This window comes from Dermacentor variabilis, chromosome 8 (assembly GCF_050947875.1).
Source record: "Dermacentor variabilis isolate Ectoservices chromosome 8, ASM5094787v1, whole genome shotgun sequence".
NCBI lineage: Eukaryota > Metazoa > Arthropoda > Arachnida > Ixodida > Ixodidae > Dermacentor > Dermacentor variabilis.
The window spans coordinates 67,146,105-67,172,848 of NC_134575.1; the positions used below are offsets into that span (position 1 = coordinate 67,146,105).

The following is a 26,744-nucleotide window of genomic DNA, read 5'->3' on the forward strand; positions in this document are numbered from 1 at the left end:
GTGCTGCAGCTCCAGTTTGCACCGCCGGGGTGGGGGCAGCGCCGCAAGGGAGAGCATACAATAGCCGTGAAGTGGCTGCAGCTACAAAAGGGTGCAGGGCCGACCTGATGGTACAGCCCTGTCCACGGGAAAGGAGCTGTGAGATCGCCTTGCGGACCCGAAGCGTCTCGGCGCACTGGGCATTGGTAGCCAGAAGCCAGGTCAGCCGATGGTCAATGCGCAGCCCCAGGTACGCGACTGCCTTGCTCCATTGAATCTGGACGCCCTCCAAGCGCAACCGGGCTGCTGAGTGGTGGGCTGCTTATCTGGGATGCAGCAGCAAGGCCTCGGTCTTTCTGGCCGAGATGGTAAGGCCGATGCTGCACAAGTAGGCAGCCGCAGTGTCCAGGGCTCTCTGTAGGGCCGCACGTGCCTTGCGGATGTGTTGCGGTGGTCCCTGCACTTATTGGGCCATGTCGTCCGCGTAGATTGAGGATTGCACAGGGAAGTGAGGGTCGATCGGCATGACGACAGGCAACCGTGCCAAGGCCAGGTTGAAATGGAAGGGGCTCACCACTGACCCCTGTGGCACGCCTGCAGCGACTGGACGGGGGTTGCTCTTCGATCGACCCCCACGTACCCTGAGGGTGCGATTGTGCAAGAACGACGAGAGAAACTCCCGCAGGTTGCCACAGATGCCGAGGAGGTCCAGGCACTGCTGGACAACTGCGTGAGGGAGGCTGTCGAAGGCACCTTGTACGTAGATCAGCAAGAGCATCACGAGGTCCCCGCCGGCCTGGCGTCCTCCAGGGTGGACACCATGTCAGCGATGAAGTCCGTAGTACACCGCCGCCGGTGGAAGCCCGTCTGTTGGTCTGCCAGGAAGCCGCGAGCACGGGCCACACAGTCCAGTCGTGCCAGGGCCATGGCCTCCATCACCTTGCAGGCAGCGGAGGTGAGGGAGACGGGTCGATAAGACGACAATTCCCTAGCCGGTTTTCTGGCCTTCAGAATGGATGCCAGAATTGCTGTGCACCATACCTCTGGCACCTGCCCTGACTGCCAAATCTCATTGAAGCACTCGAGCAGGCACTGTTGCTCACTGGCAGCCAGGTTGCGGAGCATTTGTGGCGTTACACGGTCTGCTCCTAGTGCCCTGCGGCGTTTCCCTCGCCTCAGAGCCGCATGGAGCTTGTGCAGGGAAAGTGGCTCTTAGCAGAGGGCAGCGACCTGGCTGGACGCCCAAGCAGGGTGGAGGCTGTGTAGACAGGTGGGCAGCTGAGCAGGGGGGTGTCCGACCGGCAGGATGGCTGCACTTTGTAGGACAGGAGGGGCGAACTGGTCCGCCAGAAGTTCCGCGAGGGCCTCTTCGCTGATTCCTAGCGAGATGGCCACAGCGAGGACGGGTTGATGGCTCGTCCTCTTGCCGGTGAGTGACTTGAGTAGTCGTCAGGCTAGGGGACCCTTGAACGGTCCTTGGTGCTGGAGCACAGGCTCACCCAGCTCTAGTTCTTCCTGCGGCGGGCCTGTCTTCGACAGTAGGCGTCCACTCGTCTGTGTTCAGTCCAGTGCTCTGCCTTCCCTGTCTGAATTGCTCTGCGCTCCGTGCGGCGCCTGGAGGCACGGAGATTGAGTAGGCGGAGATCCGAGGCAGGGGTGTCCGGTGGGGCAGAGGACTGAACGGTAGCCGCCTAGGCGCCCTCCGCGATGGCGTCTAGAAAGTCGCAACGATCGGTCGCCTCAGTACAGTGCTTCCTAAACAGAGACCAGTCTATGACGTGAAAAGTTCTTGTCTTTGGCTTCCTTCCATGCACAGAGGTGATCACAATGGGGAAGTGGCCCGAACCCCAAGTGTCCGGAGTTGTCCCAGGAGTAGGAGCACTGTTCTTTGGTGAGGGAGAGATCGATGGCTGAGTTCACCTCTCGGCGGACATAGGTGGGTCCTCCGCTGTTCACACCGAGTAAATGCTGGCTGACAAGCAATAAACCGAACATACACGAAAAGGAGATGCAAAACTTAATGTGTGTTTCCTGACTGGAAATGCATCCATTTCTAACGGAGGTCATGCTGACAAGATCCTCCCAGCCTTTTTAGATCTATAGCGTCCATAATTTCTCTAGGCAGCTGATCTGCATAGAATGCTAGCTTCTTCCTCTACAATGCACGCTCAGATGTCGACGATGCATTGTAGCGGAAGAAGCTAGCATTCTGTGGAGATCGCCTGCTAGAGAAACTATGGAAGCTGTAGATGCAGACACTTGGAGAATCTTGTGTCAGCATGGCCTCTGTTACACTTTCAGAGATTGATGCGTTTTCTGTTGAGATCTGTATGGACACACATCAGATTTTGCTTCTGCTTTTTGTGTAAATTCTATTTATTGCTTGTCGAGCAGCATTTACTTGTCATGTTCATTAAACTTTCATTTGTTTATACATTTCATGATCGCCTTGGTCTCTAGCGGAAAGGTGTTAATTCTTTTTACAGTGAACCTGTATACGCCTAGGTGAAACACTTGTGGTCCGATCACAAAAACCCTAGAGTAGGGGTATCAGCCATTGTTGAGGGGGTATGAGCCATTGCATTTGTCTTACATGATGGACGGATTGGATTGGATTGCAGCCAACTTTATTTGTGCCTGCAGTTGGGCGCTCGCGTGCCCCGACGAGGGCCTACGTCATCTACGAAGTCCCATGACTCGGCGCGGGTGTCCGCTCGCCATTGCCGGCTCGCTAGGTCATTGCCTTTCGAGCGCCCCGAGGACCTGCTGGACGGTCCAGAGCTGTTCGTCCTGGTCGTACTCTTCGCGGCTGCCTCGAGCCGCGGTGGGATCGTTCTTGATTTTGCTTCTTCTGGATTTTATGCGAAGCATACTAGCCGCACAACCACGCTCTTCCTTGCTGCGCCGCGCGCGGCCGCGTAGCTACCATATGACGTCATAACAGCTGCAAAAGCGGAGGCTCAACTCATGCGCTCGCTTGCGGCCGCGTAGCTACATAGCCGGGTCTCAGCTCGTGCGCTCGCCTGCATGAGTTGTTTCTTCGTCTAGCCGAACCAAATATAGCCAAGCAACAGCAGTTCACCAGGCTAAAGTGCTTCAACAACTAAAACAAAGGCTAGTATGCTTCGCATCCTGGGCTTAACCTTAGCTAAGCCACTGCCATTTTTTTAACGCAGTCCCACAAGATGTGCGTGTAATCTATCTCCCTCCGGCAGACTCTGCACTTACCGGTCGGATATGTCTCTGGGTACATGCGATGTATCAGTCCGGGGTCGGTAGCAATCTGGTCTGGAGCTGTCTCAGTGGTACCGCCTCCGCTCGGCTCAGCTTTGGGTGCGGGGGTGGGAGAGTTCTGCGAGCCAGGCGGCAGGCCTTCGTGATTTCGTTGTCCGTAATGCGGTCCTTGGTTCCGAACCACGTCGGACGGTCTGTCGCCGGGGCGTGGTTGGTTAGCGCTCGCGCCGCTGCGTGTGCCGTCTCATTGTGGTTCTCATTGCGTTCCGACGCGTCGCCCGCGTACGCCGGGAACCACTTGAGTCTCACTTTTCTGTCTTGTAGTTTGGCCGCTCGCAGTACGCGTTCGGCCTTCCTGCATATTTGGCCTTTGGCGAAGTTTCGCACCACCTGTCTCGAGTCACTCAGCACCGTGTGGCAGTCTGCGTCGACGATGGCCAGGGCGATGGCTACCTCCTCCGCTTGCTCCGCTCCGGCGCTTCTCACGCTCGCTGCCGTCCTCGTGGCGCCGGTTGACGCCTCTATGACGACCGCTGCGAAGGCGTTCCGTTGGTATTCGGCCGCGTCCACGTACCGCGCGTGCTCGTCGTTGGCGTGTTGGTCGATGAGAGCCTTGGCCCTCGCCGCTCTTCTCTTGTTGAACTCGGGATTCATGTTCTTCGGTGTGGGGTCGATTCTGGTCTGGCGTCAGACCTCTTCGGGGACGGGGAGCTTCATCTCCACCTCGTTCGAACGTCCTGTTCCCAGGTCGTCTAGTATCTTCCTCCCGGCTTTGGTCATGGACAGCGTCTCCAGTTGAGAGGTCCGTTGCGCTTCGGCTATTTCTTCGAGCATATTGTGTATCCCGAGTTGTAAAAAGCGGGTTGTGCTTGTGGACTCGAACAGGCCCAGCACAGTCTTGTATGCTCTTCTGATGATCACATTCATCTTGTTACGTTCGTGTTGCAGCCATCTGTGGTAGGCTGCAACGTACGCGACGTGGCTGATGACGAAGGATTGGACGAGCCTAATTAGGCTCTCCTCTCTCATGCCACCCTTCCGGGAAGTGACTCGTTCGAGGAGTCGAATAGCGTTGGCTGCTTTTGACGTGAGATGGGTGATGGTTTCGCTGTTTCTTCCGTGCTTTTCGATGACCATGCCTAAGATCCTAATTTTGCCGACCTCGGGGATCACGTTGCCGTATTCGGTTACGATTCTGATTTTTTCGTATTTGCGTTATCTGGTCTTGCCTCTGCTGTTTTTGGTAGGTGGCAGTATTAGAAGCTCCGATTTGCTCGGCGAGCATCTCAGTCCGGTGCCCTTCCAGCTGGTCTTCTACTGCGTCGACAGCGGCTTGCAGCGCGCCCCTCGATGTGAGCGCCCCTGCCACCGGTCACCCACAGCATGATATCGTCCGCGTAGATGGTGTGCCTGACGTCTTCGATGTCCGCGAGCTTCACGGCCACTCCGATCATTTCCAGGTTGACCAGCATCGGCGAAATGACCGATCCCTGCGGTGTGCCGGTATATACTCCCGAGTTTTTATGCGAAGCATATTACTAGAGCTCAACCCAGCTCCTCAGGCGCGGCGGTGTCGCCTTCAATACCACGTGACACCGTGACGTCACGACAGAGGAGAAACGGGGCTCCAACTCGCGCCGTCGCTCGCGGCGTCTCGGCGTTATATAGGCAGCTGCGCTTGCCTCTGCTAGACACTCACGAGGTGAGATGCCTCCTGGAGACATAGCTGCTCGTTGGAATGAGAAGCGAAGGTTGCGGCATGCTACAGAGACTGTTTCAAGGTGGCTTTGCTACGGCGCAGCGACTACGCGCCCCGCATCGGACGCGGTGAGCGTCGTGCAACGCAGCGTTCGGCGCGACAACGAAATGTGCGCCTGAGCAGGCGCCGCACGCCTGAGCCGACGCCGACGACACCGGCTTTTCTGCGACACGAGCTCCTTAACGCTGTCGCGTTAAAATAAAGGCTAGTATGCTTCGCATCCTGGGCTTAACCTTAGCTAAGCCACAGCCATTTTTCTCTTGCATCTGTAGGTCGCCTGCTTATAGCTCGGCGGTCCTGTCCATGAGGAAGTCGTTGATGTAGTTGCAGGATCTTTCGCCCATGTTGAGCTCGGAGACTTGGGACAGAATTGCCGAGTGTTTAACCTTATCGAAGGCGCTCTGCAGGTCGAGTCCTAGGATTGCTTTGGTGTCGCGCGTGCAGCCGCCATCGTCGATGATTGGTATTTGAGCTGCAGCATCGCGTCCTGCGTGCTTAGGTGCTGTCTGAAGCCGATCGCCGTGGCCGGGTACAGCCCTTCTCGTTCCAGGTAGTCTTGCCGCCTGTTGCGCTGGACGTGCTCCAGCTCACGTCCTGCCCACGCAGGACGTGAGCGAGATGAGCCGGAGGTTATCCGTGTCCGGCGGCTTCCCCGGCTTGGGAATCAGGATGGTCTTGGCTCTCTTCCACAGCTTTGGCAGCGCGCCTGCTCTCCAGCACTTGTTCAAGTATTTTGTGAGGTTCTCAATCGAGCCGTCGTCGAGGTTCTTGAGCGCCTTTTTGTGACGACGTCCGGGCCGGCTGCCGGCCGGCTGTTGAGCTCGTGCAGGGCCGCGCAAGCCTCCTCGACGTCGATGTCACGATCGGGCTTCGCGCTAGGTAGGCCGCCGTACGGCGCGTGTTGTTCGGTGGGTGTAGTCCGCGGGTATTTGTCGTTAATGCGCCTGGTGACTTCGTCGGTGCCGTGTACCGAGACAGCCCGATGTATCAGCTTGCTGAGTCTGTCCCTTTGGTGCAACTTGGTCTTGGTTTCGTTGAGCAGCTGCCGCAGCAGGTTCCACGTCTTCCCGCTGTGAATCTGCCCGTCTGCCGCATTGCAGATCTCGTTCCACTGTTGCGTGCAGAGCGCGTGGCAGTGATCCTCGATCGCTCGGTTCAGCTCCGCCACCTTCTTTTTGAGTCTGCGGTTAAGCCGTTATTTCTTCCAGCGACTGAGTATCGACTGTTTGGCCTCGATGAGATACGTAAGCCTCGGCACTCGAACTGTCTACTTTGTCGATCTCCGCGCCCGTTTCAATATCTACGCTCTTGGTGATTTCGGCCGTCCACAAGTCGGTCTTCGATCTCGTCGTCACCGTCTATCTTCTGGCTTCTGGCGTCTCGAAAGGCATTCCAGTCTATCCAGCTGTGTGTTTTGATGCTGGTGTCGTTGTGTTCCGGTGTGCCGATTTCCACGATGGTGTGGTCGCTGCCGAGGTCAGTCCCCGTGTTGCTCCAGGTGATCGCACCCCGGATGTTCTTGACGAGCGTGAGGTCCGGAGTGGTGTCCCGGGACACGGAGTTACCGATTCTCGTCGGATGTGTCGGGTCCGTGATGAGGGTGAAGTCGAGTTCAGTCGCGTCTTGGTACAGGTCGCGGACCTTTGCTGTGTACTTATTGCAGCCCCAGGCAGGGTTCATCGCGTTGAAGCCTCCGCACGCGATCAGCATGTTGCGGCCCGCTGCGGTGCTGGCTCTGTACAGTAATGTCTTGAATCTCTCTTTTCTCTGCGATGGGTTGCTGTAGACGTTGAGCAGAAATATGCGTCCTTTTCTGTTCTTGCCCGGGATGATTTCAGTGAGTGTGTGCTCGATCTTGATATTGCTTTGCAGCTCGTGTTCAACAAAAGTGAGTCCTTTCCTGACCAGGGTGCACAGGCCTCTCCCGTCGGGCGGTCCCTTGCGCACTCTGTAGCTGGAGAGAGACGGTGCGTCGGTTAGTGTTTCTTGTAAGAGTATAACGTCTGGCTTGCGCGCGGCATGTGTGATGTGCTGTTGGATGACTGCCTTCTTCCTTTCGAGGCCGCGACAGTTCCACTGCCACTCTGTTACACCTGCTGCCGCTGGTGTTGCGTTGGCGGCCATGATTGCGTTGACATGTATGGGGCTCCCTGGTTGGGTGGATGTTGCGCGAAGAGGGGCGCAAACGTCGCGTGGCTTACCATCGGCTGTATAGGGTCCTGTCGATGTAGACGAATCTGTACGTGTTCTCGGCTTGGTAGGTCTCCATTGTTTATTTTAATGCTGTCACTGCTGCGATGTTCGCTTTGATTAGCTGTTCGAGTTTGGTGGATGTCGCTTCGAATTTCGCTTCGATGCTGTCGATGCGATCGTTTTCTGTTTGCTTCCGCGTGGCCTCGACGGCTAGCTTCTTCGGTGCTGATTCCTCAATGGCTGTCTCCTGGACGTTCGTGGTTGTTTCCTCGGTCTTGCTTGTGCTTGGCGTGGGTCTCTGCAGAGGCTCACTGTTGCATTGCGCAACTGACGGATCTCGGCGATCTCTCTCCTGAGGTTGTTGATGGTCGCTCGCAATGCCGCTTTTCTTGTCTTACGGTCTCATTTGCTTCTGACACCCTGTTCATGTCTTCTTTCTTCGTGGCTTCGGTGATTTTCTGCGCGTTCCTTATATTGTTCCCTTTGGCTGCGTTGACCTAGCTCACTCGCTCACGTGATGGTGACCTTTTCCTGGTGAGGCTTCCCTTGCAGTAGCTGCTGTCTCTTGATTTAGGCGCGCGGTTCTCCGATGGGGTCCTTGATTTTCGCGCAGCTTGGTGCTTGTCGAGTGGCGGGAAATCGCTCTCCGACAGTAACTGGTGTTGGGCCTGTTGGCGCTCCAATTGTCGCTTGTGCAATACGTGGGTGGTCTTAATATTTCGCCTTGCACGTTTGGTCTCCGGCCAGGTGTTCGTCCCCGAACAACTTACATTTTAGGATACAGCGATAGTCTTCTGTAGGGTTCGCGAGTCCGCAGGCGAGGCACGTCTTGATTGTGGGGGTCGGGCACATGTCCTTGCGGTGTCCCACTCGGCCGCATTGCTGGCAAACGTCGATCTGTTTCCTGTAAAGGCGGCACGGTATGAAAGTGACTCCGTATCGGACGAAGTTTGACACCTTGGGTCCCTGGAACATCACGATCGCAGTGGTGGTGCTTCCAATCATTTTTGCGCCCACTGCTAGCAGGTTCCGCTCGTTGACGATGTTTCTATCTAGCTCGTCGGCGCTCGCGTCGATGGGAGCTGCCTCTGATGACGCCCTTTACAGCGTCGTGAGGTGGCGTAGGGGTTGCCTTGAATAGAGATTTCCTGGATTTTAGCGTGCCTTGCCGTGTTGTTTTCGTTCGGTGTACTGACAACCAGGATGTTCTGTTGCGCGTTGGGGCAGATGGTGTCCGCGGCGCTTTCCTCGCTCGTGATCTTGGCCGCAGCGAGTATGGCTGCAGTGACTGTGGTGGTGCCGGTCTTGATGTCCAGACCCCTCGGGGTCTTCTGACAACTATCTTGCTTTCTTCCAGTGGCATGGCTGGCATGATGCTGCCTTGATGACCGAGGCTCTGATCTTGTTATTGCATTTCGACCGCGTGCTTGTTTGACTCCCGCCGGGTTTGTTGGGCTTGCCGTTTGTGGGGGTCCGCTGGCGCAGCCTCGACATGCGTTCCCCCGCGAGCGTCCATCCGGCGTCGTTGTGGTACTCCTCGGGTGATATCTATTTACCTTGAACTTGAACGCACATGTGATTGTCCCCGATCGTTGTTGTTTGAACGGGCGCCTCCATCTCGGAGCTGACGAGCGGCAGCCGCCGAGGAGTACGGCAGGCCGCTGTCGGTGCGACGGTGTTGGGCCTAGCGTTCGCGGAACACGCCTAGGCCTAGCAATCCTTCGCACAGCGGCAGTAGAAGTAGTCACGAAATGTGGCAAAGAAAAACGCACCTCTGGGGTCAGCTGGTATCGGTCGATGCCGCTCGCCTTCACGGACACATTGGCGCAAGCAAAACTTTGGTTCGAGGTAATTAGGACTGCGTAATTGGCCAGCAATCACGGAGCGGTTCTTATAATGGACGGAGAAATTTCATGTTGGGTGTACATATAAATGCTTACGCATATAAAACATAAACATTTATCCACGCATTATTGCAGGGAAGGGACACAGAGGGGGACGGGGTTTATATAAGATCATGTCATAATTATCTTGCAGCAAAGGTGTGGTGGGCCATTGGCTACACCGATAGTGACATCGTTTCTCTCTCGCAGCAGAGCACGCGTGCAGCAGTCTCTCTCCGACATACCAATAGGTATAAAAATGTGTCCCTGTATTTAATTAAATGAAATGGGCAGCCCCGGTGCGTCACTTGGTAACTATAGTGCATAATCGAGTCATAAATACTATGATTAACGTATTACAAAATACAAATGCGTAACAGAATTCATAAAGACATTGATGGACCCACTAGATTATTACATTAAACCACTCATTGCCCTTTCGGTGATGGTGATCTTGCGAAGTGCGATGTGTAGCATTCCAAATAAACAATGTGATAAACCCAAGCCAAATGTGTGCGTAACCTCATTAAGAAACAGACATAACCAATAATATAGAAAGACTTGAATAAACCGTCGGAATTAACCCAGTGATAAACACTGGGGCCGCACATTTCAGCTTCGCTGGTTTACCATCTGTACAGGGTGCATGGGCAGTAATTTTTTTCTGTTATTGTTAAGTATTGTATAATGTTGTACCAGTAAAACACGTTGGGCTAGTTGGTTTGCGCCTGGCCATGCCTCTGTTGCAGGTTGCTTCTCTCCCAGGAGGTTTCATGTGCATTGTATTGGTGCTTCTTTTTTGCTGGTTTTTTCTTAATGCTGGGCCCTTCTTCTTTTTGTAACTAATTTTTTATTCCCCTTCACCTAGTACATCGACCTCGTAGCCTGCGAGGTATATAATTAAATAAGTACATAAGCACATGTCATTCATTCATCTGCATACACCTCGCGCCATTCCTTGCTTAACAAACGTCACTGTATTGACGTCTCGCAGTGTGCATCTACATTAACTGCCGTTTGCATTTCGGTATAGATTGTGAACAGTGTAGTGTATAAACATTACATGACATTGAGGTTATGACTTATGCGGTGCATAAGCAAACGTTGCAAAAGGTGACATGTTGGATTGTTGAAAATAATACCAATTGTATATGTCGCAGTTACTTAACAACATTTAATTGAACCCTTGACAAAAACTTCGCATAGATTCCAACACATGCACTCAATCTGCATGTTTTTTTTTTCTTATTAATGTGGTCGCTACTGCATGGCCACATTGTAGATTTGAAAACAAAGTTCAATAAATTCGTTTGTTCTAATACAAAAATATACGTAGATCACTGCGATTGCAACGCCAGAACGTGATACAAACATGCACACTATAGGATGCAGACAAATGCTCAGGACAAACTCCAGAATGTTTGCATCCTGATACTTGTGAAAGGGAACAGCTTTATTCGATGGCTGTCAATGAGAGGGAGAAAGAAAACTTAATTGCGTTCGTGGAACAAAAACGCATTGATAAGCTTAGAGATATAGTCATTGCATACGCTTTCGAAATGAATAATTATAGCTTGCTATCGACATTGAAGTAGCCTTTCGACAGCAAGAAAAGGAATCAGTTTTTCCAGCTGTAAACATTGAATTGCAGGAAATGCAAGCAGGCATAAAATTCTGCCAATATAATATGTTTAGGAATACCAAATTAGAATAAACATTGAGACTTTCATTTGTACTTTCTCTGGCTGAGCAATATAGTTTGAAATGACTCCCATAAGCATGTCGATCGTAACAATGTTGATCTAATACAGGTTAAATGCATGACTAGCTTAAGAAATGTGGATTATTGCTATAGATTACAGCGAAGAAACTATAATATCTAGTAACATAAATATTATTTATTTCCGCAAAACAGGCTAAGCGTGAGCGGCGTGCGAGGCTGAGCAGAAACCTGAAAAATTCTACGGCAAGTGCGCCTGCCGTGAGACTATGATCCTGCATTATCGATAGCGCGTATAGATAGGGTCTTCTTGTTAGAAGTTCCGAGTATAGTACAAGCGCGAGACACAGGACAACTAAGTGGACGAGAAGCGTGTCTTTTACAATGCTATGTTACAACGTACAGGTTTCTACAAAAGTGACCCTAACTGCTCAAAACATTTGATGCGTCGGCTTCTGCGCCTTTAGAAGTATTTAGAGAGGACTCCCATATATATATTCACAGCGCACGCACGACGATGGACGAATGAGGCAAGCGCTAAGGTTGAATTCACAACACAATTTTCATTCCCCGTCCAGTAATCACACAGATCATTTGCGGCTTCATTCAGGGGCACACGCTGGCTTTCCGGTTAGTGCTTGTTGTTGCGTTTGGCGCAAGAATATCGCTACGAGCAAGCACAGCATATGCACAATCACGAGCAATGTGCACACATCATTTCTCCAGAAGCTGACGCCGAGCACGGGTAGCGCGAGGATCTTGTTGGGCTGACACGACGACTTCGTGGCAGCCGGATCCAGAATACTGCATATGCGGTGGGGGTACCTATATGAACTTGTCGATAGGTCATCTTGTAGATTGTTGTAGCGCAGGCAGAACGAAACGGTCATAAAAGGCAGATGCGACAACACACAGCGCTGAACCACTTGCGAACAGTTGTTTACGTCCGCCATGTCGCACTGAACTTCAGAAACCGCTGTTCCGCACTCCAAAACAAACCTTAACTAACACGTTTTCAAATTACTAAACGTGCATATTATTTGCTCCTAATCAAGAAAAGTCAATAATATTACAATGTAAACGTTTTCTTCATTAGAATGAAAGAATTATACAGCATGTGCCACGGAACCTACCAGTAAGCAACCTTGCGCGGCGCACCAGTCGCATTGTTGAAATCGCAATGATGCGAAATGGGCCCTCTAAAAATCGCATTGCGACGCGTGCGCCTGCACCGATTTTCGTCGTTCCACTCGCAGCGTGTGAAACAGCCTTTAAGCTTCGCCTTTGGGAGTGGAACGCGATAGCAAAGATCCGTGACTGTTCCTCGCACTTTCCGGCAACTGCAGCTTATGCAACAGTAATGTTTACAAGAAAACGCTGGTGGCGAACGCTATGCACGAAGGCGAGCCTTCTGGTAGAAACGCGGCCTCTTATGTGGGCAGCGATGCGGAGGAGGCGAGCGGCTTGTGGCCGTGTTGCAGGAACCGCGCGCGCCACCTCATGGGAGATCTGCGCGCGCGGAGGCCATGGCCGGTTCATGAATGGTAGAAACGTTGGAAAAGGGGGTTTATGTTTTGAGTTTCCGCGAAACAGAATTATGTTTTCTCGCACATTGAAATTAACATGGAAACGCTATCATGTCTGTAGGTTGGGCACACACAACCTGCAGGCATTATAGCGTCTGACTGTAAATTCGTACTTTACAAGTTTTCCGACGCGCATTTTACCGTGAGAAACTGAATTACTTCAGTAACATACTTGCGCTATAGGAGGGCCTGCGTGGTTGGGTATGCGTGGTCCGAAATGATTGTTGCCGGAACGACGGTCGACGCGGGACGCCCATGCCATGTCTTTTGCGACACGGGGCCCTTAACGCTATCACGCTAATATGTTCTCCCATATATTGGAATTACAATCTGAAGCTATCATGTCTGCAGCTTGTGTGTTAGTCGTACTTTACGAATTTTCTGACGCAATTTACTTTGAAAAATTGAATTAGTTCGACAAGGAACTTGCGCTTGGCGGAAGGCCTCTCTAGAGGAACGATCTTGTATTCTGCATTTCCGCACACGTGCGTGCTCGCGTGGCGCGCGTCGCTTGTGGTGGTGGTGCTTCTCTAAACGTTGTCTGACTTTGGTGATGCTTGTTGGCAATAGCTTCGCTGTATGTACATCCACTTTCACATGGTGGAAGGGAGGCGGATATATTTTTTTCTCTGCCCGCGTCTTTAATTTAACGTAGTAGTTCTCCGGAAACCCACAAGGTGGAGAGAAATAATGAATAAATGTAAAATCAGAAATCTACCCGTTTGTAGCAATTGCTACAAAGGAAACCCATGCGGTTTCCTCGAAAGAAAAGCCTCGTAGTTGAAGAAACATTCTTCCTGGTCCGGGACTCGAACCCGGGACCACCGCCTTTCCGGGGCAGCCGCTCTACCGTCTGAGCTAACCAGGCGGCTAGCAGATGGCAGGGCGAAGTCGAATTTGTTTAGAATCTGTCGACAAGACGAAGCGAAGTGAAGTGTTTGACGTAGTAGTTCGGCGGAAACTCGCAAGGTGCAGAGAAGTAATGATTTCTTTAACTTCTCTAGCCCGTGAATCTTCTTATTGCGACAGCAATTATATGGACACTCCAAACGCATTTATGCCGTCGCCGTGAGGTTCCGTATGAGTGAAAGTGTGTGACCACGAGCCGGCGAACACGGTTCAATCTTGCGTGCGCGAGCGATTGAACGCGGCCCGGATGTGTGCCCTCTCCTATGGCGCGCGAGGCAGGGAGGTCAGGCAAGGGAGGAGGGGCGTTCTTCTCCGGCGGCTGCTAGGGTGCCTCAATGTCCTCCGCGCCCGCCGCTCCATACAGAGTGGAGGCAACCGCGGCGTCTACTACGGCGTTGGCCACGCGAATCGCGGACGCTTAGACACCTTTGACGGAGGCCGTAGGGACGCGTTGCCGGCGCTCTTGAAAGCGATCTGCGACGTGACCAAAGTGCGCGGCCGCGCAGTCCTCATCTTCAAAGCGTACTGTGATGTTTGCAGAGCGTGCGTAGTGTGTCGGTAGCTTCGTATGCGCAGTGCTTACGGCGTTTCGTCCGCGTTGAAGAGACAGATGCTCGGCGCTCAGTTGGCTCGCGGCTGCTGCCGCGATTCCTAACTCTAGAGTTTTCACAGCGACTTTCCGCGCTCATCGAGCGAGAGCTGTTCTTGTTTACCATGCCAGTTAATTTAGCTCTACACATTGACAGGCTAGTTGGTGGGAATTCATGATAGAATGTGTAAACGCGACTGAACAAGAACATAGAAAGAAGCTGGCACACAAAGACAGCGCTGTCTCTGTGTGTCTGTTTCTTTATGTCTTCGTTGAGTCACGCTTACACATTCTGTCATGGTTAATTTAGTAAGCGACTGTTTACAAGTTGATACGGCCGATAAAGCTACTATCCTTACTTCGTAGTGCTATCTACTAATTTGCTATCGCAATCTGTGCTTCGCCTTTCGGGCGCAACTGCAAATTTTTTATTTGGGCTAAATATGACTACCCTGCTCAGCCTTAATCTCTATGGCTCAATGTTATCTGCGCACCGCTTGGAACGTAGACTGGGGGAGGACAGACACAAGTGAAAACTTTCAACTGGTTTTAATGATAGGAAGTCAAGCTGTTTATATACATATATAAATGAGGCGTACGTACAACATGAAAGATCATGTAACATGACCATGAATCTTAACCAACTAGCCGAAACCAATATTCCTCTCTGGTTAATTTACTTCTCTTCCATTATTCTCTCACTTTCTCGTTGGCCATCATTTGGCTTCAAATTATGACGTCGCTGCACTAAGGAGCAAAGACCCGCCTCTTTCGGAAAAGACATCCGGCGAGCAGTAAGCTGAGTGTTGGGTTTCTTTTTTTCCAACAGCACGACCTCGGGCTAAGCGCGTGCGAAACTTTTGTCCAAAATGATAGAACCATGCTGTTGCCCACAACCGCGCAGGATTCGACATCTCCAACAATGAGGACCTGGACACTATTGAGAAGATGTACCGGGAACTCGGCATACGAGGTCACCGGTGGCAAGGAGACGGTATCACCAACTGCCTCTCTTTCCTTCGACCCGGGCGGCAGGATGAACAGCATCCTCGAAAACCGCGACGCAGGAGAACCATCCGGCTTTGTCGAGAAAGCTTACCAGTGGACCATCGATATTCCGCACGAGCTCCGACTGTCTCTCAGGTGCGAATGACTCTTTGTGTGTTGCTCGAGCAGTTTAGGGGTTCTTTTAAACTCATCATCATCATCATCATCATTGTGTGTCCATGCGCTATTCCAACCTGCGCCGCAAACTCTTGAGAAGCAGCGAGAACTGAATCTGCTAGCGTAAAGCGAAAACTAGTACGTTGCCTCGCCATACATTTAGATTTTTACAGAAAACAACCGGACTGCATTTTTTTAATTAAATGAATCTAAGGAGATGCAGCACCTGTGAGATTTACCGGCTACTCCTCTGTGCTGGTGCGTGATAAAAAAGGGAGAGGCAACACTGAACAAAAATCCTAGGACTCCTTAGCACTTCTTATGAGTTGTGAATGCGAAAGCATTAGTATCCCATCGAAAGCCTCCGAGCGGTCCTTCAAGCTTCGCGCTGCGAGTAATGTGCCAGAGCAGTACGTGCTGACCGAGCCAGCAAGCAGCACAGCCTTCTGTGCAAACGCCGCATGCCACCAAAGTCCTTCGCGACGAGAGACCGAGGAAGCAGCAGCGGCCACCGTGGCCCTCAGTCGACAGCAGTACGTGCTGACCAAGTCAGCAAGCAGCACAGCCCGCGATGCTGGCTCGGGCACCGCGCGCCGGTTTCCGAGATCGAACGGGGTGGCGTGGCGTCTTGGCGATGCCCTCTCCCCTCACGCAACACGTGGCACGTTATCGCCGCAGGAGGTGTGCCCTTTCGCCCGCTCTGACCCGTCCAGGCGCGATCGTGACGTGGCATCGCAGCCATTGGGACTCTAGGTGCCGTTTCGCCGCTACTGACTACGTTCGGCGGCTTTCTCGCTCAGTGGAGCATTCAATGCCTTCGCATCAAAAAGTTCTGCGGCGATTTAGCGCTAAATGCGAAAGAAACGCGTTAGCTTAACGTCGAACCTCTTTGAGTTCCCGGATCCATGATGCAAACCGCCTTCACCTCATTGCTAAGTGCCGTTCAGGAGCTCACTAGACACACGTCCCGCTTCTTCGACGAACTAACACGCAAGTTCAGAGAGGAGGTAGCGAGGAGAGTCGCAGAATTGGTAGAACCGGCACCCTTACACAGTCATTCACCACCGCAGTCACGAAGCGATGAACAGCAACGCTACGGTAGTGGCAGCTCGTCTACATGGCACGGGTAGCACTGGAAAGCGCGAACACAACGTCAGAAACCATGCCTCCTTTGTACTTGTTGAAGACAACTGTTGTGGACAAACTGGATAAATTTCAATTCAAGGTACGGCACAGTAAGTTTCTACTGTTTCTGGGAGAATAAAAAAAAATAAAACATTGTGCAGTTTAGTCCAGCGGACAATTGATACACGGCACGTAATCTCAAACCGAGAATAAAGCTCCGCAGCGTCAAGACGACAGTAAGCAAAATCAACACTTCTGTAAACTTCGCAATAGCTCAGTGGCTTCGGCGTTGCTCGAGGTCGATCCCGACCGCAGTGGCCGCATTTCGATAAAGGCGAAATGCAAATTTCAAATACTGCTGTAACTTCATTTAGGTGCACGCTAAAAACCACAAGTGGCCAAAATTCGAGTCCCTCAATATGGCACGGCTCATAGTCAAATTGCGTTCTTGGCTCGTAATGCCCACTAATTCAATCACTGTTTAATATTGCTGCTTCGATGTGATGCATGGTTCGAAAGAGAGAGAGAGAATGAAGGTTTAAAGATACTAAATGCAGAGAGGTCGGCCTAAGGTAATCTCTCTAGCCAGCTACTCTGCGCTAGGCGAAGAGGAAGAGTGTAAAAAAGAGGGAAAGAAGAGGCGCATGATGGGTGTCGATAAGACATAGACAGTGCTAACCTTCCCTCAAACTGTGAAAAGTGGCGCACAACAATTCCTCTAGCAAACACGTCTCGCTGCTTGTTCTGTGTATTGCGTTGAAAAGCATAAGTGGCGCGCATAAGGTAACGTTTACCGTCACGTCACCTCTCTCGTACTGCACCAAGCGCTTAACATCAAAGTACATCATAAACGTGATCGCCAATTTAAGGAAACCGCAAAGAAAGCTTCGCTTACATCCATTGCCACAGCGCGTGGGATCTGCATAATTTTCTTTTTCTTTCATTCCTTCATGCCACAGGAACAACGTGGACGGTATAATCACAAATAAACCGGACACCTTGGCAGAAATTCTCAAGGAGGAAGAATTTCGAAGTAGGATGCGACTCGCCAACGCCACCGACAACCCGTGGATTCGTTTCGGATGTCACCACAACTGCGAAAGCAAGCCCTTCATTTCAATGGGCGATCTATAGAAGGTTGCCTATAGAATGAAAGGGTAGTCATGACTGCGATGAAAGCTCGTCTGCTCAGTTAGCATGTTAGATTAATGAAAAATTACGGTCACTGACCAAGTCGAAAATGAAAAGTTTTACGTTTCGGAGCTTACGTCTGATGCATTGAGAACAAGGAACGGGCTGAAACGACAAACTTTTCACTTTTGATTTCGTCAGTGACCGTAATTTTTCATTACTGCAGAACGAATGGGTGTCCCAAGCAGTGATGCCCGCGGATTGTCTGCGTGGCATTGCCTGCATAGAAAACAACCGAGCGTGCAGCCATACTGTCCAGGAGTGCCTGCCGTGCCTCGACAAGTGTTCATCGCATGTAAGGCCACAAGGTTTTCAAGCCAGAGCACGCGTACCAACCACTAAAATGAAGCGACCAGTAAAATTAAGCAAGCAAGTTGCGACCCCACAGAATGAAGATTTTTAGCGCGCAGCTCTTAGGTGCCCGTTCCTGCGTTGAGCGTTGTCGTCGTCGGTGTAACCGAGCGAGCGAGCACAGCGAAGGATGAAAGAGTGAACGCGGAGAGAAGCTGGGGATGAAAGACGGCGAGAGCAAGGAAAGCGCGAGGAGGAAAGCGTAGGAGGAGGAGGGAGCAGGGGTAGCATGAGGAGAAAATCACAGGCGGAAAGCGTGGCGAAAGGGTGAGGAGGAAAGCAGAGTGCCGCGCGAGACGTGCTTCACGGCAGTGGCCAGGCATGCGACGAGCGCGTCCACCGATACCATACATGGAAACTCGACTAATGGAAACAAAGCGGTGGCGTGAGCTTCTGACCCACGGCGCATACGATACTTCGCCTGCGCCGCCGACGCTAGAGAATGCGCCCAGCGCGAACCCCGCGTTCCCATTTTCACGCGTCTTTTCTGAACAATGAGCGATGCAACCGGTGGAAATGCTTCGGCCGCCGCCGCTGCTAAAAAAGCTGCCCGAGCAGAGGCTCAGCGCCGCCGCCGAGAGGATCCTGTCGTTCAGAATCGAGCTCTTTGCCAAAAAATATCACGAATTCAAAACACCTAAACAGTTGCGCCCAAAATTCGGACTAGGGAGTACCGTAATCACCGGGAATTTTTTTTTTTTTGCTTTGTAAGAAAGCGCTCGGGGTTCGTCGGTGGTGGAAGTGTTAACTGGTCAGCGTTTATTATTATTATTATATTATTTATATTATAATTTATGTTTAGATTATTCATTGGGGAAATATCAGCATCGAAGAGATACATACGGGATCATTAATGAAATACCCGACTTTATAATCTAATTAAAGCGCTGTAATCGACGATACAGACAAAGTAAATATATGCAGAATGCTGGAATACACTAGATGTATTAAAGCATGATTAGCTCAAGCGCAGGCTAGGTTACTATATGTTGCCACCTTGCTTCAAGGGGATGCCACGACATTGTAAAGCCAAGCACAGGAACAAACTCGACACACGTCCTGGCTCTTCGAGGAGAGGAGTGCAACTGGCGGTGGTGCGGAGCAGACCGCCGTCACTGGCGCGATATATATATATATATATATATATATATATATATATATATATATATATATATATATATATATATATATATATATATATATATATATGTGTGTGTGTGTGTGTGTGTGTGTGTGTCTGTGTGTGAACTACTTTATCAGCGCCAAATCCACTTGACTCGCAATGGAAAAAAACGCAATTGTTTTCTACTGATAGTATGGTCCACCCTGCAATTTTTCGTCAGTTTGCTCATGTCATCAGAGAACCTCAACGCTGCATTACAGTATAGTGCGGATAACCTATTATATTATTATGGAACTGAAATTGTTCTTTTGTGGCAAAGCTCCTTTAGCATGACAGAATGTCATGTGTTTTTGTTTTTATCTTTGCGCATGTACGCTATACGCATTGCAATGTACCAATGTACTGTTTGATACTACACAAATGTGTGCCGTTTTATTTTTCGTCTTTTCCTTCATTATGTGGCGCTTTTTACTTGCAGTTTTTTTATGTTTGTACGTTTCCTTTAACATTGGTCTATCACGCAGTTAACGAACTTATTATTTCTATAGTTACTTATTCTCACTGTTATCGACAAGTTATTGCTGCATTACTATTACTATTTGTTTGTGCTTGATATTTTGCCATGTGAAAAGTGTTCTTTTTCTTCTATTTTGTACTCCGGGGAGCTGGGAACTAGACAAGCTGACTTGTCAGCTTCTTTTCCCGCACTTCCTCACTTCATGAGTGAAATAAAGATTATTATTATTATTATTATTATTATTATTATTATTATTATTATTATTATTAGCCGGTATTCAAAAGTAAAATTTTTATTTCCACTTATGGATATGTCACGCAATTAGCTGGTCCATTTTCATTTAAAGGGCCCCTCACTAGGTCTGGCTACCTTGAGCTGACAAGCGCAGAGCATACATTGCGCGATAACGACCGCGTCTGCAAAGTATGACATCGCTACGCGCCGCGGAAAGGTCTGACATTTCAAACCGAACACCGTTTTTCCTTCTCCACGCGGTCGCCGCGCTCCAAGCCGAATGATGACGTACTCGTGTGCCTGCGCCTGCGTACTGGTGTCCGCAGTCGCTCGTGGTTACACGTGACTTCAAGAATTATTCAAGACATCTGTTATCTGTGCGATGTGTTGCTTGAATTGACGAATTGAAGTTTAGAGAAATAATAAAACACATAGACGGAGTATCTGCGTGTTTTTGTTTTACTACGCACCGAAGCAAGAGAGATGCACTTCCGCTTCGTCTGCTTGTTCCCACAGCCATGCGGTCACCTGCGCAGGTACCGGAACTATGCCATTTTCTACCGTGTTCCAGCGCGTGATCACGCTCATCGATCCGCTCGTTCTGCCTCGGTATTCGTGTAGCACTGAATTATACCGCTAGTCATGTGTCCTTCTGAACAGCGCGCAAAATTTGTACGCAGCGCGAACGAGACAATAGCTCGCGCGCTACGCCGTCACGGAAGTGTGCAGTGTCGAAAAGAAAAGAAAGCGAGGAGAAAAAAATTTACGCGGGGCCTGTGACGTATGCGTCACGCGATCCTCGAGGTCCGGTATGGGAGAACGCAGGAAAGGAATTTCGCTTGCGAAGGCTAGACGGGGCGTGTGGACAGAGCGTCTTGCTTGGCAGTGGAGCCTGCCAGCAGAAATCATGGGTTCGCGGCACTGAAATATTTCTATCTCAGCAGAAATCATGGGTTCGCGGCACTGAAATATTTCTATCTCGGCTATTAATCAGCCGATTTGAAAAATTTTTGCGGCGGAACGCTCCCTAGGGGACACGTAACAACTTCCAGCGTATAACCAAAATTTTCTATGGGGCCTGGTAAGGGGTCCCTTAAAAAATATTTTGCCTCGCCTTGGCCACAGAATAAAAGTCTAAATAGCAGTGCCGAACGCTTTCGCAATGCTGTGCGACAGACTTAACACAATAAATGTTGTTTCCTCGGAACCATCCCCTGTGGCATAAGAAGAATCGCCAGTGTACGTAGCGATGACGATGACTACATATGTATAGAACGGGTGTTTCTTCCTAGCAGACACACTCTTCTGTACAGTCGGCAGAATTTGTTCGGTCTTTCGCTCTGTTGAAGTGGTCGCGCAGCAGACGCATTGGCTAAGTGGTTCTGGCTCACTTTTATTTAAACATCTCCAGCATTTGACTCATTTTTGACTAAAAACTGCTTTTTGTAATCTGTGCTCCAATCGGGAATTGACCCATTTTGATTAAAAATGTTAGGATGAAAGATGCCTAGCCGACTCAACACATTAGTCGTTTAGTCGTCTACAAGACGTCTTGACAAGATTAGCAAGGCGTCTTGGCAATCACCTTATGTCTGCAAGACATCTTCTAGACGTTTTCACGATATATTTAAGACGTCTTGTAGCCGTCTTAACGTGACCTTGTTAGATATTTAAAACACCTTGTAGCCGTCGTGAAGACCTGCTAATGCATCGCCAAATTAGGAACATAAAACATTTTGCAAGACACCTTGCGGTCGTTTTAAGAATGACTAAAAAATTTTGTGAGAGGTTCGGCAGCGGTCTTAAAAACGCAATTTAACGGTTTAAACAGGTTCCCGAAGACCAAGGTATGACACATCTTATTCAGTAATTACGTAACGCAGCCCTACATTTTAATGAGCGAAAGATCATTTAGGACTCCAAGGTGACATATACAAGCCATTTCAAAGCTCTTTATAAGAGTTTCGTGACAATGTCTAGTGAGGACTATTCAACATTCATACAATCGTCAGCACCTTAAAGCTAAATGGAAATGTACCACTTTTGCTCATTGGGCGAGGGACTATTTGCGAAGATGACAGCAACATCTGCCTAACATGTCAACTCACAGCGAGAACCATATCGTAACAGGAAGTATACACGCACAAGGATGGCGGCACTTCAATAGTCTGAAGACGCAAAAAACTCGTGTCACATTATTGCAATCCAGACGGTACGTCTCTTTCCGATGTCAACTGTCCTACGAAATGGTGCGTAGCTTCAGTGATCTGGCTCGAATCGGCCAACGCTGCACATAGGCGATGGTCTGCGAAGACCCAAGATTATTTTACTTGATTTGCGAACACTGATCGAGATTTGCAGGTGGAATATCATAGAGTATTCCAGCCCACTATCACGGAATTTTCTTTTTTCTTACATGGATGTTTGGCACACATACAATAATTTTAAAAAGCGCAAAGCAACCTTCCTGTATCACATTAACATTGAGGGTGAATCAGAAAGTCATTGCTTCTATTTTTTAGCCAAATTATGGCTTAAATGCGAAGTCAACATATCCATTCCCATTGGACCTTTCTTGGACCTTCCTGCCCTTATCTGCCACTAGCTCCGTGGCACGGCGCTGCTGTCAGTTGTTGAAGATGGCGGTTGGACTTCACACGTCCACGGTGTACGAGCAATGATTCGTTTACTAAGGTGCAGGGGACGAATGCCCATGAAGATGCACAGCAAGATGCATCCAACGTATAGGGAAGTGTGTCTCGCTTTGAGAAGATTCACGTGCAACGATGAAACCAAGACAGCCAGTCCGACACTGATTCCACAGTCAGTCGGACGAATTCTGCCACAGGGGCCTCTCAAGTTTGGTGCTGCGATGGGACAAATGTCTGAACCGGTGTGGGGACTATGTGGGAAAAAATAGTGCAAAATACGTAGAATAGTACGTATATTTGTGTGTACCCGCCGTGGTTGCTCAGTGGCTATGGTGTTGGGCTGCTGAGCATGAGGTCGTGGGATCGAATCCCGGCCACGGCGGCCGCATTTCGATGGGGGCGAAATGCGAAGACACCCGTGTGCTTAGATTTAGGTGCACGTTAAAGAACCCCAGGTGGTCAAAATTTCCGGAGTCCTCCACTACGGCGTGCCTCATAATCAGAAAGTGGTTTTGGCACGTGAAACCCCAAATATTATTATTATTATTATTACGTATATTTGTAATTACTTGTGTGCACCCTATTTTGGCTAATAAAGAATAAGGGCAAACACTTTCTGATTAGCCCTCGTATAGAAGAAATGAATGTCTCCCGCTACATGTTAAATGGACAAATGAAAGAGAATATTCTTCATTCTTACAATATTAAAGAAATGCTTTGCTGCACCGACAGCACCAATGCCTACGGTCCAATTCTTAAAACCCACCACAGCACCAATGAAGTATTGACAAGGCCAGAAAAGTGATAACCGGTGTTAGTGTCACGCTTAACATAAAGCGTGAATAATTATACAAATCAAGCGCTAAGGTTGCCAAACGACTGAAAGAATTTATAATACAACAAATCAGTAACGAGCCACTTTATATAGATAAAATGTTTATCATCCACCTTCTAGAGTTTTGCTTTCTAACTGTTTCTCAATTTATCACACATTGCTACTTCGCAATTCAAGGAGCTGGCTTTCGCAGTTGCATAAGCTGATGCATTCGCAGAAAATTCAGCTTGTTCCTAATTAGGCTTGATGTTGATTTGACACCTGATATCAGAAGGCAAGACAAAAGATAACATGTATATGCTACAGTCAAACCTCGTTATAATGAATTTGGGGTGCAACGAAGTGAACTTCCCCTTGAAATCCCCATAGATATCCACGTAATTAAAGTCTTGTTTCAACGAAGTAATATTATTCTGTCAACAGATATACGAAACTATATTTGTCTTCGAAACGAAAAACATCTTACCTTTACAGGCCGAATATATCGCTTTCCGCGAGATTGAACACTCATTCGTTGCCAAAGTTCAAAACTCCTGGTTCTTTGCGTTGGATGCACCGCCGAACACTGGTCCGTCGCATGACTGCGCGTTCATGCGCATAAGCAGCGGCTAATTATCACTCTCGCACTTTTTCTCACTGCGGCGCCGCGCAGGCTGCTGCAGCGAGGTGTGGCCTCGGAGATTGTACCGGTGCAATCTCAGAGGCCACGCCTTCCTGTGTGCGCCACGGTCTGCTCGAACGCGACGAAAATTGTTCGCGTCGCAGCGTGCAAGCTAATTTCTTCAACCGCGTCACCGTTTCGCCGGTTTCAATGTGCTAGAGATGAGTCAAATGGGGAGCGGAAACTAAATATAATAACATTGAAACAGAACGCAGTAATCTTAAGGGTAATTGTGTCAGACGGTAAAAAGTCGTCTGTTGCGAACGCCGACGTTTCTTTTGCTGTCTTACTAAACTTTCAGCGCACGTGGCCCTGTATCAGTCCTGCATGCAGACCGCAAAGCCATTTTCTTCTAGCATGCAAAATTTGCGCGTGCCATTAGGCATATATTGCAGTAAAGGGCAGGAATGAATATAATGAAGTAATTTCGGCTCCCCCTTCAGATGGGTTGAAAAAAGGCGCAGTTTCGCCCGAAAGGAGAACAATCGAGTGCGATAGCAAATTAACAGACAGTCATACGAAGTAATAGTAGTACTTTTATCGGTCGTATCACCTTGTAAGAACTCGCTTGCTTACTAAATAAGCATGGTGTCAGCGCGCACAGAAAACATGAACACATCGCACTTGATGACTGCGGACACTCGTTGTCAAAACGCAGGCGGGAGGAAATGGTCCCTTGAGTGAACGAGACCTTAGCACATGTTCTGGAAACCTATTAAGTCATTGTTGCCCGGGTTTTGATTTGCTAGTTGCAGCATGAAATGGTAGATGCGATGAATATGCAGAAGGATAAATTTCCAAGCGTTGCATACAGAATACCCTGCAGCGCGAGCTGCCACCAACTCCACATTGGCGAATGCAGTAATTTTGAAAGCGCTTCAAGTGGGATATGCATGACGTCAAAGAGAAGAATTAGAAGTGAAACAAGAAGATAAGTCGTTTGCAATGCACTTGCGCGGACCAGGTGGCGGTCTGTTTATGCCACTGACCGGGCCAGTCAGTGGCATTGCCAAGGAATGTTTATTGCCAAGGAAACTAGAATTCAAGCCAGCATCTCTAGTCCCTTGGTATCCAGACCACAGAAAAAAGAAACGCTGAATCTCAACGATAGCAATCTTCAACCTGCATAGCAGAATGCCGAGTTACAGGTGCTAAAGCGGACGTAAGCTCGCCATTTCGAGCAGTATGTGTTGTGAACAAGGCTTCCGTACACAAGCCGAAACATCACATCTTAACACCTTTTGAATGGCGCCTTCTTTCTTTTTTCGTGTAACATGGATTTCAGAACCAAGTGAAAGTATAAGCAGGATGCAGCATTCAGTTTAAATTCTTATTTCCTATTTCAAAGTATGCAAGTTAATGTGAGTAAAAATCTGAAGAGGGCAAAAATGTATCTGTTAAGGATCTTTATGGTTTAAATTAATTGGACAGGTAGGTTTCGAAGAAATCGAGTGCCGCAGCAAGAAAAAATATCTGCGATAACACACAGTTCTGCATACAGTTACAGCACTCGATCGGTACATAACTTGCAGTTAATCAAGTACAAGAAATACATGTGCCGCAGGAGGGGACGCACTTAGAAATTATTTAAAGGCACAAGGCAACATATGTCGCACATTAAGAGGCGCATTCATGCACACTATATACATCCGTGTGTTCTTGTAAAGGGTAACTTCTGCCGTTATTGAGGCCGCAATGGCGCATTTACCTTCTCCTGTCATCCTCTCCTCAATGGCAAGCTCCACCTACTTAGCGGTAACAGCACACTCAACTAAATTGGGACTAAACGCGGGGAACATAAGCAGTGAGAAGTCGCATCACTGCTTCAAACCACTGCGTTATTAAGCTGTTTCTCATGTGTGTTCTTCTTCTATATCGCAACACATAGTCCGCTACGTATCAACAAATGTGGCCTCGTATCAAAACAAAAAAAACAATGTGCCTCATGAAATGCAGATACCTGTAAACTACCTTTCGGCAAGTCTGTGGCACAAGAGGAATAAGAAATCAATTTTTCTGCTTTGCAAATAATTAGTTTTGCTATAACAACGACCCATCCATATGTGGACCACATGAGAGCAGTTGTCACATGCGTCGTCCTGTTTACCAGTGCTTGAGCTTGCTGATGGAACGCTAGAAGCCTCTGATTTTGCTCAACACTTGCCGCTAGGTGCAAGTGGGCACACGCAAACCTCAATTTATTTAATTATTCAGATATCTCACAGGTTTCCACCGGAACATTGATTGAAGAAACATGTACCATACAGAGTGTTTCAACTAAGCCGGGCGAAACTTTTTTAAAAATTCTTACAAGAATGCAACCAAATGCCCTCTTGAGCAATTCAAATAGCATTTACTTATGAACTTAAGTAAGTAATTGCCAACGCTTAATTAACCAACTCTTAAAGCATTGATTTCCACGCAAAATCTTCGAGTTGTACAGCCTATTGAGAAATATCCAAATAATTTGTTTCCGTGATGACAGCCGCTGTGGTTTTAATTTTTCCGGCTGCAAATAAAGAGCGCGACATTTAAAAAAGTAGCGCGCGACTATGCGCTTAGTGCAGCGACATTCGTGTTGAACCGGCAGCGTGAGAAAAACGTCGGTTGGTATAGCCTGTGGAAAGCCGGCCAGGTAAAAGCGCACATCCCTGCGAGCGATTTTCTGCGACAATAACATATCCATATATGCTTTAAATTAGCGTTCACACTATTGCGTAGCTGCTTGCGTAGGCACACGTTTCTGATATCCGCCGCGACAGCTTACTTACTCCATCGTCGCGCTGCTGAGCTCGGGGTCGCTAGAGTTTAGCACTTTCCTTCACGTTTGCATCGTGTGTTTTTTTTTTCCTTCGTGAAATACGTATGGACGCTACGAGTGGAAAGAAAGCTCAATGAAATATGTGCGGCTAATAGAAGCGTGCTCATTCCCGGAAGGTAAAATCACAGATCAAAGAAAAGGAAGTGCGTGCACGTGTTATTCATGTTCAGGCTTGCGGCATTTCGGGCGCTAAATATTGGCACACGGTGGTGACGTTGA

General features: G+C 49.2%; 2 protein-coding genes across 2 annotated transcripts in view; both read left to right on the plus strand.

Moving 5' to 3' along the window:
* Nucleotides 1-26,744, plus strand: part of LOC142590305 (uncharacterized) — a 106,480-nt gene that overhangs the window by 45,839 nt on the left and 33,897 nt on the right. The gene's annotated exons all lie outside the window — the stretch shown is intronic.
* LOC142590306 (dermonecrotic toxin LlSicTox-alphaIV1i-like) lies at nucleotides 1,896-18,803 on the plus strand. The gene is made up of 3 exons (XM_075702325.1): nucleotides 1,896-1,915; nucleotides 14,757-14,995; nucleotides 17,101-18,803. The coding sequence occupies exons 2-3, from the start codon at nucleotides 14,775-14,777 to the stop codon at nucleotides 17,273-17,275; spliced, it is 396 nt and encodes a 131-aa protein (XP_075558440.1). The 5' UTR covers nucleotides 1,896-1,915; nucleotides 14,757-14,774; the 3' UTR covers nucleotides 17,276-18,803.

Coding starts and splice junctions, on each gene's coding strand:
- LOC142590306 (XM_075702325.1), top strand. CDS start 14,775: ATGAGGACCTGGACACTATTGAGAAGATGTACCGGGAACTCGGCATAC. Junction 14,996..17,100: donor GAGCTCCGACTGTCTCTCAG/GTGCGAATGACT, acceptor TTCATGCCACAG/GAACAACGTGGACGGTATAA.